Below are 13104 nucleotides of genomic sequence, written 5' to 3' on the forward strand. Positions count from 1 at the left end.
TTTTTTATTTTTCGATTCTCCCGACGCTTTCAAAATCCGCAACGGAGGAAAATGTCGCATTTTTCGACGGGGAGTAAAGTTTAAATTTCCCGCATACAGAAAAAAATGTGCATGTTTAAAGTTCGCCATTGTCCCGAGATACTGTCATTTCCTCGAACGTACGCGTTTGTGTTTTGTCACGTGTTGCGAGTTAAGTGGCAACGTGAAAATGTAGGCTCGGAAAATCAGCAATGCTATCGACGATGCATAAATTTGGGGCAGCAAATTTATTGGCGGGCGATAAAGCCGAAGACGTATTCTTCCTGGCTGACCCGCGTCCTGACAGAAGATCGGGATAACTTTTATCTTTTCGAGAACTAGTCGCGTATTCAATCTCAAACTCTTTACTCGGAGTTCGTACAGATTGGGGCATTTCGGGGTGATAGGAATTATTGAACATTGCCGCGGCCAAGTTCACGTTTTCGCCAAGATTTGCCGGCTGCTTGGTCAAGAAGGATGATGTTGGCGATATTGCCGCCTATCTTCTGCTATGGCTAACTAACGAAGAAATGGAAATAAGAGAGGTAATTACTTTATAATACTTTTAGTGCCGGTGATTGAATTATAGATGCTTAAAAAAAAAACAATCGTTAGTTAAATAACCGTATCGCACTCTCCAGTAAATCTTGCAATAATTATTCGTCCCTCTCAAAAGAGCGAGCGGCAAGAAGATTCCGGGCAAGTACCCTCACTAAAAGTTTTTTTTTTTTTTTTTTTATATGCGCGTAAATAAGATATTATTTGTCACCACAAAAATATCTCTACTCTCTATGCTAACAGTTACTGTTTAAAATTACCACTATTCATGGAAAGGGAGAGAGCCTGAATCTGCCCGGCGGAACCTCCGGTTCCAATTGTTTGTCGATAATAGCGGGTAAGTTAACATTTTAGAGAAATAGAAATACTTTTTAAAAAGACATATAACAATATCGTAGAAACTTAATGTATAATATATATATTCCAACACGACGACGACGAATGATCTAACATCGTTATTTTCCCGAAGCTAACGACGATCCAAACGACCGACGTTCTATATCGATTCTAATCAAATCTCGTAGCCAGCGTAGCTTAATATTTACACACACCAGATAAGGTGATAATTTAAAAAAATAGAAAAATTTTACAAAACAACCGACTTTGACTATACAACGTAATCTAAACCTTGTAAAATATATAGTATTTTTTAAACAAAATTTCTAAGTTATAATAATATTAATAGAGCGTGAGAGGAACCGTAGAGGAAGAAGAAGGAACGCTTGAGGGATCAAGGAAGAAGCGAGCGCTTGAGGAGCAGAGATACCATTCCATATCTACCACCATATCTGAAGCATTTACATCGCCACAAGAAATCTTAATACAAAACTCTCTTACTTTCAGTTTAAATAATTTAAAACAAAACACATTAAAGTGCATAAAAAAAGTTTTCAATTTTTGCCAATACCAAATATTGTTATAAATTGAATGTGCTTACTGTAATCTCATAGTGGGCCAGAACGAGGACGTAATTAAGTACTACCAGGATTTTTGGAACCAAATAACTGACATAATAAAAACATACTAAATCTTTTAACTAACCATATGGCTCCGATTTCAATCACTCACACAAATTAAAGGAATGAAGTAAAAATTCTTGGATAAGACAGTATCCTCGGAAAAAAGATCAATCTCCGAGATGATTTACATTAAAAGACAACAAATAGTTTCAATCAACTTGCAATAAACGGACCACAGAATGTTTTTACCTGACACATATATAGACAGTATGACAACTACCCGCAACTCTGAAAATAGATACACCAATATAATAGTTTTAGCCTCCGCTTATTTTTCAATTCCCTTCGATCATTTTGTCTGTTGACTGATAGTGTCGGACCCTCAAGAATCGATTTCCCCGTTCCTCCTCACTATTGCTTTTACGGTACGGGTGCAATCTAATCATTGTAAGTGCTAAACAACATTCTTAATTTTCGTACAACCTATTAAGCTTAAATAAATCAATAAATATCTAATAATATTATAGGATTCAAATCATTATGTGTCTATCGGGTCTAATAACCGGAGTAGAAAACACAATTTAAGATTTTTAACCCACACATTATTACTATGTTGAAGAATATCGCTTTTCTGCATTTTTACATCATGTTCTCTTTTTCCCTTACGATAATAATTGTTAATCATTATTGTATTTTTAATGCGTTACATACTTTATGACGTTTTTTACTATACTTGATTTATATTTACCGTTATGACATCGTTTATTATTTGTTAAATTCAGAATTTAATCAGCGTTGATAATGGTCAAAATATTGACCGAAACGTTTGCTTTATATTTGTATTTAAAAAGTACTTATGTTTAATTCTTTTTTGTCACCTTTTATTGTAATTTATTAGTAAACATTATATTAAGAAATATTATTTTTATATATGACTTTCTGTCTAACATAATTTGAATTTTTATATTTACTGCACTTAACAGCCTTTTATCAAATTTATTACAAATTATTTTACTTTTTCCAAAATTTTTATGTTTGAATTTAATAAATAAATTTAAATTTTTAGCAATTCGTCGCTTACAAATTAATTATTCTCCGGAATATTAGCTTCGAGAGTACGGAAGCGTTACTCGAGACCGGATATTGTCAAAAAGTGAGTTATCTCGCCAAATAATAATGTCAATAGTTGTGTAAAAGATTAAATTTGAGCATAAAAATAAAAGCAATATAACAGTACTTTATATAATTTATATAATTTATATTCAATTTTACAATTTTCTTTTTTTTTTTAGTACAAAGAGGCGGAGACGGTGGAGGGAGCAACACTACAGAAAATCGCAACGATATTTCCCTGGAGACGGAGGAGAGTGAAGAGAAGGTGGGAGGGGGGGGGAAGAGCATTGACAACAGCAACAACAGCAACATCATCAACATCGACAGGTCGATGATCGTTTTAATTATATAAATTTAATTAGAGAAAACGCGCGGCAGTTTAGAAGATTTGGGATAGTCGAGAGAAAAGCGAGATTCGCGATACGACAGTTACCTGAAGGCGGGGATATTTATTGGTCTTTGGAAAATGCGTTTCGCGAAATTAACGCGTATGCAATAAATTCAAGTGAACCAGGAAATTACGTAGGTTTATCATTTGATTCGCTGAATTTATCGCACGGTTCCGCGGGATTATCTTTTCGTTCGGTGCGCGATTTGACTCACGAGGATATTTGGGGCCTCGTGACCGCGGTAGCACAGAGCGCGAGAGGACTTGATATCGCGGAGCAGTTTAACATACGCATTTTCAACATCGCTGTTTCTTCAGATTGCGGCCCGCGTTGCATTAACGCATAAAAATATCGCGAAACGCTCAATAGTCGAAATACATAATTTCGACAACTTGTGTTTTCCGCGCTTCCTCGTAGTAGCGCAAACTTATTGCGAACGCGGTAATATACGTACGGGGGAATTGCACGAGAAATGAAATAGAGTAAGACATCCGCAATCGAAGTTACAACGCGAATAGGCGTTGGAATTAACTAGAAAAGCCGGAGTAATAATTCTCGAAGAGGGTTGCGAGATTCATGAAATTGAGCGTTTCCAGCGATATCTTGCCGCGGACAATGTCGCTATCGTTGTATATAATTTTATTACTTTCGGTCACGGTACGAAACCGTACTATGACGGAACAGCGATACTCGCTTCTCTTGGGCGTGAATCCTCTCATCGACTAAATATTATGTATTATGAGAATTCGCGTCATTTTAACCCTATATTAAATTTAAAAGCCGCTGCGGGTTCTCGTAATTTTTGTGTAACGTGTAATGTACGCTTCCGGAACAATAGAGGTGGCGGTCACCGGTGCTCGAATAAATGTCCGCGATGTTTTACCGCGCCGCCGTGCGAACACTCCGATGACGCGTGAATAGTAAAATGTGATACATGCAATCGGACGTTTTTCGGTGCTTCGTGTTTTGAGCGTCATTGTAGGGAAAAATCTTATGACGGTAAATCGCTCGCGAGTGTTTGTAGCGTCATACGATTTTGCAATGAATGTGGATGTATAGTTAAAGCGAAAGCGAAGCACGAATGCGGCGTTTCTTACTGCAGATTATGCCATTCGGAGCAACCTCGAAATCATTTGTGTTATATGAGACCTCTTCGCAACGACGTTAATTCATCTACCGAGCCGTTGTCGTCAACATATCCTCCAGAGGTAGAAGCGACGGTAGGTGTATCCGTCGAGGAGAAAGAAAGCATAATTGATAACAAAAAAACAAGCAAATTGGCATTGACAGATAGAAAAGGACGCGTAGCATTCGTATTATGATTTTGAAACACGGCAGGACGAGACGCTCAAAGGTATGACGTCCGTAAAAAGACACATCTCGACACTTTGCGTCGCGCATCAAATTTGCGAAGCGTGCGCGCAAAACAATGATATCTTTGTGCGTTGTCGCTGGTGCGGGATGCGAGAGTTTGTATTTTGTAATGATCTGGTGAAATATTTTGTCGATTTTGCTACGCGAAGGACGAAATATTTCAAACAGATAATATGCATAGCCCACAATGCGAAAGCGTTCGACGCACAATTTATTTTAAAATATATCGTAGAAAATCGTGTCAATCTCGTGCCGAAAGTGATTTTGAACGGAACAAAAATCGTCGTATTAACAGTTGGACATACAAAGTTTATCGATAGCGTGAATTACATGCCAATTGCGATTATCCGATTTGCCGAAAGCTTTCGGGCTGAAGGATACATCGGGTAAAGGCATTTTTCCGCATTTATTCAATACTATCGAAAATCAAATGTATTTCGGGCCATTACCCGACGCGCATTATTACTCTCCCAAAACCATGAAATCGAAAAAGCGCGAATGCTTTCTCGCGTGGCATACGGACATGCGATTAAAACACACCGTGTTTGATTTTCAACGCGAGATAGTACAATATTGCCGTACCGATGTTGATATACTTCGACGAGCGTGCATGGTGTTTAGAAAAATTTTTATAGCTCGCGGAAATGTATGTCCGTTCGAGGAATGTACAACTATTGCTTCAACGTGTATGACAATTTTTCGGAAAAACTTTTTACAGCCGAATACGATAGGCGTCATTCCAGCGGGCGGATACAGAAAAGCGAACATACATTTGCGCAAAGCTCTACAGTGGTTGGTATGGAAGGAGCGCGAGCTCGGTCATCTTATAAACCACGCAGGACGTGCGCGCGAATACCGTACGATCGATGGCACACTCGTCGATGGTTATTATGAAGAAACATCAGAAACGGGAGTAACGTCGCGTCACGTGTTGCAATTCCACGGTTACTTTTGGCACGGATGTACGTCGTGCTTTCCGATAAATCGCAATAGATCGCTTTCGTCGGCTGAGGAACGTAGAGATACGATTGACTCGCGATACGAGCGAACTCTCGCAATCTCGTGGCGACTTCGGCAGTATGGGTACACGCTGACTGAAAAGTGGGAGTGTAGCTTTGATCGAGAAATGCGGGATAATCGTGAGATGCGCGAATTTCTCGAGAGTCATCCGATGGTGAAAACAGCACCGCTCGATCCTTGCGACGCATTTTTTGGTGGACGTACGGGAAATATCGCGACTCTGTAAAATCACAAAAATACGCGAAGAAAATACGCTACGTAGACGTATGTTCGTTATACCCATATGCATTGAAGACGGGTGCTTTCCCTATCGGTCATCCCGACATTTATATCGGCGATGAATGTTCAACTTTAATCGGTACGGCTCCGAATTATAATTTTGACACCGTCGAAGGTCTCGTACGCTGTACGATACTTCCTCCGCGCGATTTATTTCATCCGGTACTCCCGTATCGCGCGCACGGAAAATTATTATTTGCACTGTGTCGTAGTTGCTGTGAAACATTTTCGCAAACGTAGTGTACGCACGAGCCTAGCGAACGCGAATTCGAGGGTACGTGGGTGAGCTGCGAATTACGCAAGGCCGTCCAAAAAGGTTGTGACTAAAGTAAATAAAATTTGGCGATATAAAATTAGTCAATATAATCGCAAAACACGGCAGGGTGGATTGTTCGCCGAATATATAAATTCATTTTTACAACTTAAACAGGAGGCAAGCGAATGGCCGACTAAATGCGCGGACGATAATGCTAAAGAGTAATACCTGCGGGAGTACGAGAAAACCGAAAGTATTGTTCTTGATAAGCGTAACATCTCGCAAAATTCCGGTTTACGCTCGGTTGCTAAGCTTTGCTTAAATTTGTTTTGGGGAAAGAATCCCGCAACGATCCTTATGGGTTTTGGGTCCCAGTCAAATTTAACAATAATGTAGGATAATGTAGTTTATAACATGCTGATAAAAAATGTCCATGGGTACCAAACCCAAAAATGGACTGTTTCCGAGATATAAGGCATTAAAGGGTGGAAAAATGAGTTTCAGGTTTCAGCTAATGGCAGTTTGCAACAGGAATATATTATGATAAGCCATACTTTTTTGATATTAAACCCACATGCAGATATGAAAGAGAGAGTTTTGTGTGTGTGTGTGTTCCCAAGGCACAGATAAAGACCCCCACGGTTCGTCACTCCCGTAGTATTTATAGCGACTCCAAACCTTCTTTGCCTTGGTTGTGTGTGTATGTGCGTGCGTGCGTGCGTGTTTTTTTTTTCAATGAGAGGAAAAAAAATACTTTTACGTACGCTGTGTGGGACTCGCCGAGTTAGATGAAGTCAACTCGTCTGGTCGTGTTGTCATTGACCATATCTTGTGTGGCTCTTGAATGCCAAAACCAATACCCATTAAAAAATAACCCCTCCTACATCCGGCCTTATTTACTTCCCTGCAGGACCGCCGTCAGGCATTGCTTCGCGGGGGGAGGCATTAGCTAATAGCTCTGCCTACATATCCGTATCTTCTACGAAGTCCGTCGTTTGCGTCGTCAGCTTCTGCTTGGTCCTTCTTCGTTCTTCGCAACGTAGTTCTTTAAGTACTTTTGTTGTGAATAATACTATAGTCTTCCATGCTTCTTCGGATTTGAGCATTGCCTGGACTAAAGTTTCTGGCTTAATTTCCTGCTCAAGAATTGCCTCTAGTTTATGTCGTTGCACTTCGAACCTGGGGCACTCGAAGAAGACATGCTTAACATCTTCGTCTACTTCAGTGCAGGATGGGCATTTTGGGGAATCTTCATATTTAAATTTGAAAAAATATACCCGAAAACATTCGTGTCCTGACAGCATCTGGGTCAGGTAGTAATTTACACTACCGTGTCTACGTTTGATCCACTTATCCACTTGCGGGATTAATTGGTGAGTCCATCTTCCTTTAGTAGAGGCATCCCATAGCTTTTGCCAGCGCTGTATGTTTCTATGTCTCTCTTCTATCTTTAAATCTTCTGTATCTGCGTCCAAGTTTCCTCCGTGTTGATATATGAGTTTTTGCTCTTCTGCCAAAACTTCTATAGGAAGAATACCTGATGATTTCTGCAGCTTTCTTCGATACTGTGCGAAATGCACTTGCTACCCTAAGGGTGTTCAATCTGGTTATTGATGCAACTTTCCTTCGAGTTTCCTCCGCTGTTAATGCATCGGCCCAGATGGCAATGCCATACGTCATAATCGATGTAATGACCGATGCTAGTAATGCTCTTCTGTTCTGCTTCGGACCTCCTACGTTGGGCATGAGTCGCGATAGAGCTGACCTTACTCCGGCTGCCTTTGCACTTACATACTCCATGTGTGCTTTAAAATTAAGCCGGGAGTCAATCAACACCCCTAGGTATGTTCGGCTGGGATGTAATGTCGTATTCTCCTACTCGAAGCTTTATCATCTCCACCTCCTTCCTGCTAGTGATTAGTACCGCTTTCGTCTTATGTTCCCAAGAACTGATCCTTGTGGTACCTCCTCAGTCACTTGATACTCCTTTGGTCCGTCTTCCGTGTCATACTTCAAAATCCGATCTACAAAATAGCTGCTTATCATTTTCTGAAGGTGTCCTGGGACGTTTATCTTCTTTAGTGCTTCCATAATGTAGTCCCACTTAGCGGAATTAAAAGCGTTTTTTATGTCCAGCGTTACTACCAAACAATATTCCTTCTCTCCACTTTTCCATCTTTCACCAGCAATTGCTTTTCTTGCAGTTTTTACTACCAGGTCGATAGCGTCAAACGTGGAGCGACCCTTGCGGAAACCATGTTGATTATCCGATAAGTACTTCTCCGCCACCTCTTCGATTCTACCATGAATAATGCGTTCCAAAATTTTCCCTGCCGTGTCAAGCATGCCAAGAGGACGGTATGACGATGGTTGGTCCGGTGGTTTTTTCCCTTTAGGGAGAAGAACCAATTTCTGCTGTTTCCACTTAGTGGAGAAGACTCCTTTTTCCAAACATTTATTGTACATGCTCCGGAACATTTCAGGAGCCATCTTAATGGCCGCCTTCAGCGCAATATTAGGGATTCCATCTAACCCTGGCGCTTTTGAATTTCCTATTTTGGAACATGCTTTCTTCAATTCTTCTATCGTCACCGGCGGGATCATCTTGTCCTCAAGCACTTCCACCCGATACTCAAAATTTGGCCTCTGTGGAAAGAGCTCCGTGACTATCTTCTGCAGTAGTTTTGGGCATGTCGGTGTGGGCATTGCCTTGCCTTTAAGCCGCGACATGACTACCTTATATGGTCTACCCCAGGGATCTTTATCAACTTCCTGAAGTAGTTTCTCCCAACATTGCCTTTTACTGGCTTTTATGGCTTTAGCCAGCTCTTGTCTTGCTTTTTTGAACTGCTCCTTCAACTCTTCGTGGTTCTTCTTCTTCCTGCCACGTTTCTCCGCTCTTCTTGATCGAATGCATTCCTTGCGTTTGGCAGCAATGTCCTCATTCCACCAATACATGGGTGGGGTCCTATTAAAGGAGCATTTACGAGGCATTGTTGCGTCACAGGAATTTTGTACTCGCTTCATAACCGTCTCCGCCTCTGGTATCACATTATCAGAAGCTATAGGACTGCTATTCAATGCCACTTGGAATAACTCTAGGACAAACATGCTAGTTTCCCACTCTATCGAGTTTGCCTTTCTTGATACCGATTTTCTTCTTTCCTGTTTTGTTGAGACCACCCATTGAATTAGTCGGTGATCACTGTGGTTGTACTCTTCTGAAACCTTCCACAATGATTTCGTATCAGGCAGCTGCTAATGAGAGTTAAGTCCACTATTGAGCTCCTCTCCTTTTTCTCATAAGTTGGTTCTTCTCCGGTGTTTAGTAACACAATCTCCAGGCTGGACATTGCTTCCAGTAGTACTTGACCTCTTGAGTTGGTACGTATATTACCCCATTCAGTTGCCCACGCATTGAAATCTTCCGCAATGGCAACGGGATGATGTTTCTTAGCATCCTTGACTAATAATTCCAGGAAGTGCGTGAATTTCTCAATGGTTAGACTTGGTGGAGCATAACAGCTGTACAAATGGATGTTACCTACTTTCGCTCTCACAAATCCTTTCTGTGTGCTATCAATGGTGTCTTGAAAGAGCAAGTTTCCGCAAGCCCAAATGACAGCTTTTCCGGTGGAATCAGCCGCCCATAAGTCAGTCTCGAGCATCTTGTACGGCTCTGAGATGATCACGATGTCGGGCGTTGTCTCTCTTACCGTCTGCATAAGCAGATCCTGTGTCGCTTCACAATGATTTAAGTTGTGCTGAATTATCCTCATCTTCGCTTTTTATTTATCCGCTGGAGTTCTTGTTGATAAACTGCGCATCTAGGACTACCTGCCATGTGTCCGCAGTTTGCTTCATTTCCTGCTTCAATGCACAAGATACAACGCACATCTTTTGTGCATTGAGCCACTTTGTGCCCACTACCGCCACATTTTAAGCATAGCTTAGATCGGTCTAATCGCTCTTACACTGTTTAGCGATATGACCTATGTGCCAACATTTGTAGCACTTAAGGGGCCTGCTTACCTACCTGATGGGACAGTTAACTAAGCCAATTCGGATCCTGCCTTTTTCTCCTATAATCTTCTTTGCGGCCTCCATTGGTAATTTAATAACCGCGGTCTTCTCTCTTGATTTGTATCCTCTTTTTTTTAGCCACCTTTGCCAAGGGCACCGGCGGTGAGGGCGAGCAACCACGTTTTCCAGGTGTATTCACACTATTGACACCTGTCTTAAAGATGGGAGATGTTTGTATCATCCCATCCTTGCCAGCATTGCTTCTCATACACGGTGTAGGAATATGTCGCTCACTACTGTATTCCTTAAGAGTTTTCAGTGCGCTCTTTGCCATGTTCTTCAATTCCTTATGTAGGTTCTTTTTCTCCTGGATGAATTCCACAAGGGCCTCGATTTCTTTCTTCATTTTGCTGAATTTTCTTTCAGCTTTTTGGTCATTTGTAGTATTAGACGCTACAGGATCCGAGTGACCAAATCCTGCAGCACTGCGTTGTTTGGTGACGACGCCAGGGAGCCCGCTTGCTCACTCCCAACAGACGCCGGTACTAGGGTATCCCTCCCTTGCACCGTAAGTACATTTTATTGGTTGTACTCTTCATGTTTAGTTTATCTTCGGGGGTTCTTCCCCTATGCTGTTTGGTCCGCGAGAAGTATTTTATTTCCTTCAAACCCTCCGAACGTGTTGGAGAAGCACCACACAGGTACACGAGACGCAGATGCGCCTCGTCCCTCCACGATCAGCGAGCTTCCCCTATCCGCCATCTGGGGACGCGTCACGTATAGGTTTCAGGCTCCCACTATGGTGCGTGTGTGTGTGCGCGCGCGTGCGCGCGCGTATGTGTCAAGTTCTTCGCATAAAACGCATACACATGCCTTATCAATACTTTCATTTTAGATTCTTTATGGATCCATATTTTGAGGTGGATGACGGTTTTCTGTATCACAAACGCTTTCAAGCAGCATGTTCGGATATCGCCCTTGTAAGGATATCGAATATTCTCTTTGTGACGCGCATACTCTAGATATCATAACACACTGGTTATGTGTGCACAGGTACCTAGAGTTCGAGCTCCAGACTTACACGTGCAGAAGTGTCCTTGAATAGAAATGCGTTCTTCACATATTTTATCATCTGGTTGATATGATATCCAAAGTTAATGCTTGGTAGCATTTCGAAATCTAGAAAAAATCCTTACTCTTATAAAGCCCAGTTCAGGCACTCTATCTACATCTTTTAACATTTCTAGATGAAATTCTTTATCATCCCTTCGCAGTTTGTCTTGGATGTATGATGGCGCAAGCTTTATTTGATATATTCCAATGGTAAGTTCTTTTAAGTACTCTAAAGTGAGTTGTGAAAAGTCTAGTAGTTGTTCCGCATTTAAGGAAACTTAGAAGAAAATTTAAGGAAAAACTTCCTGATCTTAGTAATAGAAATACTCACTGCTTGCCTACTAGGGTATTGAAAAATGGCAGCTAAAAAACTATTGGAGAGACCTTGACACATTTTACATAGAAACATCAACAAATCCTTTTTACTAATATTATTTCTATACCCATCATTACGTCGCATATTTTCGCAAAAAGTGAACAGCTTTCGAAATTGTTCTTTTGACATAGGACAAAAACATTCAAATTCTTCATCTGACAGACTATTTTCATTGTCGATTCTCTTCATATTGTTAGCGACTTTGCGAAGCCCTTGTAAGAATAATTGAAGTTGGGGTCTTTTGATAACGTATGGCCTATTGACAAATTGCAAATCGAGAAGCAAAGGTTGCAATATATATCCTTCAATGTCCATATGTCGCCGACATGACCTTACATTATCAGAAATAAAAATACCTTGCTTAATAAAAACATCGGCTTTGCACTCTACTGATAATCGATGTATATCATTGATGTTATTGCAAAATAAGCACGTACTATTCCTAGTTTGTGTCAAGACATTAGCCTAAGACAATCAGGATCTTCCTCTAATGCTACAATTTCATGAAGAATCGATTGGTTGCAGTTTGTGCATATTCTTGTCAGATGTGTTACTTCGAGAGGAGGTCTGTTGAAGGAATCTCTTCTCTGAATAGCTACTTCAAGATTCGCAGCATTCTCGTCACCATCTATTTGAGTCATTAATCGTGGGGCAAACCGCCTGTCACATACATAACAACGAAGAACGTTTCTGAATGCCATGCTTTCACTAACACATTTACTTGATTGCTGGTTGAATTATACTTATGCACAGTATGCGTGTTCACATAGTCAAGTCAATGATCAAACCATGCGTAATATATTGTTATTGTATTAGATGGCATATATGTAACATGTATAACAAGCAAGAATTATTTATTTACTTAATGTGAATTTTGTAGTGTATGAAGAGTATGATATAATACTACTAAACCGACTTGTGAATTACACTTATAACGTGCTTACAGTTGTACTTTATAAGGGATTTAAAATATGTGATATTGCGAATTATTACGTTATATTACTGTTAACATAAAGAAATAAATGTTATAAAGAGATATATAACATCCTTTAAAGCTGAAAGATAATGCGTATCTGTTAACGCGTGGTACTAGCATGAATTACTAAAGATATAAATAAAATTACATGAAGTAATAACGATAACATTTACTGAAATTAACATTATATTACGCATGGTTTGATCATTGACTTGACTCATACGTCCAAGACAAACTGCGAAGGGATGATGAAGAATTTCATCTAGAAATGTTAAAAGATGTAGATAGAGTGCCTGAACTGGGCTTTATAAGAGTAAGGATTTTTTCTAGATTTCGAAATGCTACCAAGCATCAACTTTGGATATCATATCAACCAGAAATGAAATATGTGAAGAACGCATTTCTATTCAAGGACACTTCTGCACGTGTAAGTCTGGAGCTCGAACTCTAGGTACCTGTGCACATATAACCAGTGTGTTATGGTATCTAGGGTATGCGCGTCATGAAGAGAATATTCGATATCCTTCGAAATGCTGCTTGAAAGCGTTTGTGATGCAGGGAAACCGTCATCCACCTCAAAAATGTGGATCCATAAAGAATCTAAAATAAAAGCATTGACAGGGCATGTATATGCGTTTTATGCGAAGAAC

The 13104-nt window shown here is 40.4% G+C and overlaps 2 protein-coding genes across 2 annotated transcripts in view; both read right to left on the reverse strand.

Moving 5' to 3' along the window:
• Nucleotides 1-5619, reverse strand: part of LOC146720437 (uncharacterized) — a 14202-nt gene extending 8583 nt beyond the window's left edge. Inside the window, exon 1 of the mRNA XM_085488415.1 lies at nt 5361-5619. Within this exon, the coding sequence (XP_085344541.1) occupies nt 5361-5619 (259 nt within the window). The remainder of the gene's footprint in view (nt 1-5360) is intronic.
• Nucleotides 5620-9157: 3538 nt separating this feature from the next.
• Nucleotides 9158-9745, reverse strand: LOC146720438 (uncharacterized). The gene has a single exon (XM_085488416.1). It carries the CDS (start codon nt 9743-9745, stop codon nt 9158-9160), a length of 588 nt encoding a protein of 195 aa, XP_085344542.1.
• Between the last annotated feature and the right edge of the window lie 3359 nt (nt 9746-13104).

Source organism: Nylanderia fulva, unplaced genomic scaffold (genome assembly GCF_048542155.1).
Source record: "Nylanderia fulva isolate GAGA-0341 unplaced genomic scaffold, ASM4854215v1 Scaffold693, whole genome shotgun sequence".
Lineage (NCBI taxonomy): Eukaryota > Metazoa > Arthropoda > Insecta > Hymenoptera > Formicidae > Nylanderia > Nylanderia fulva.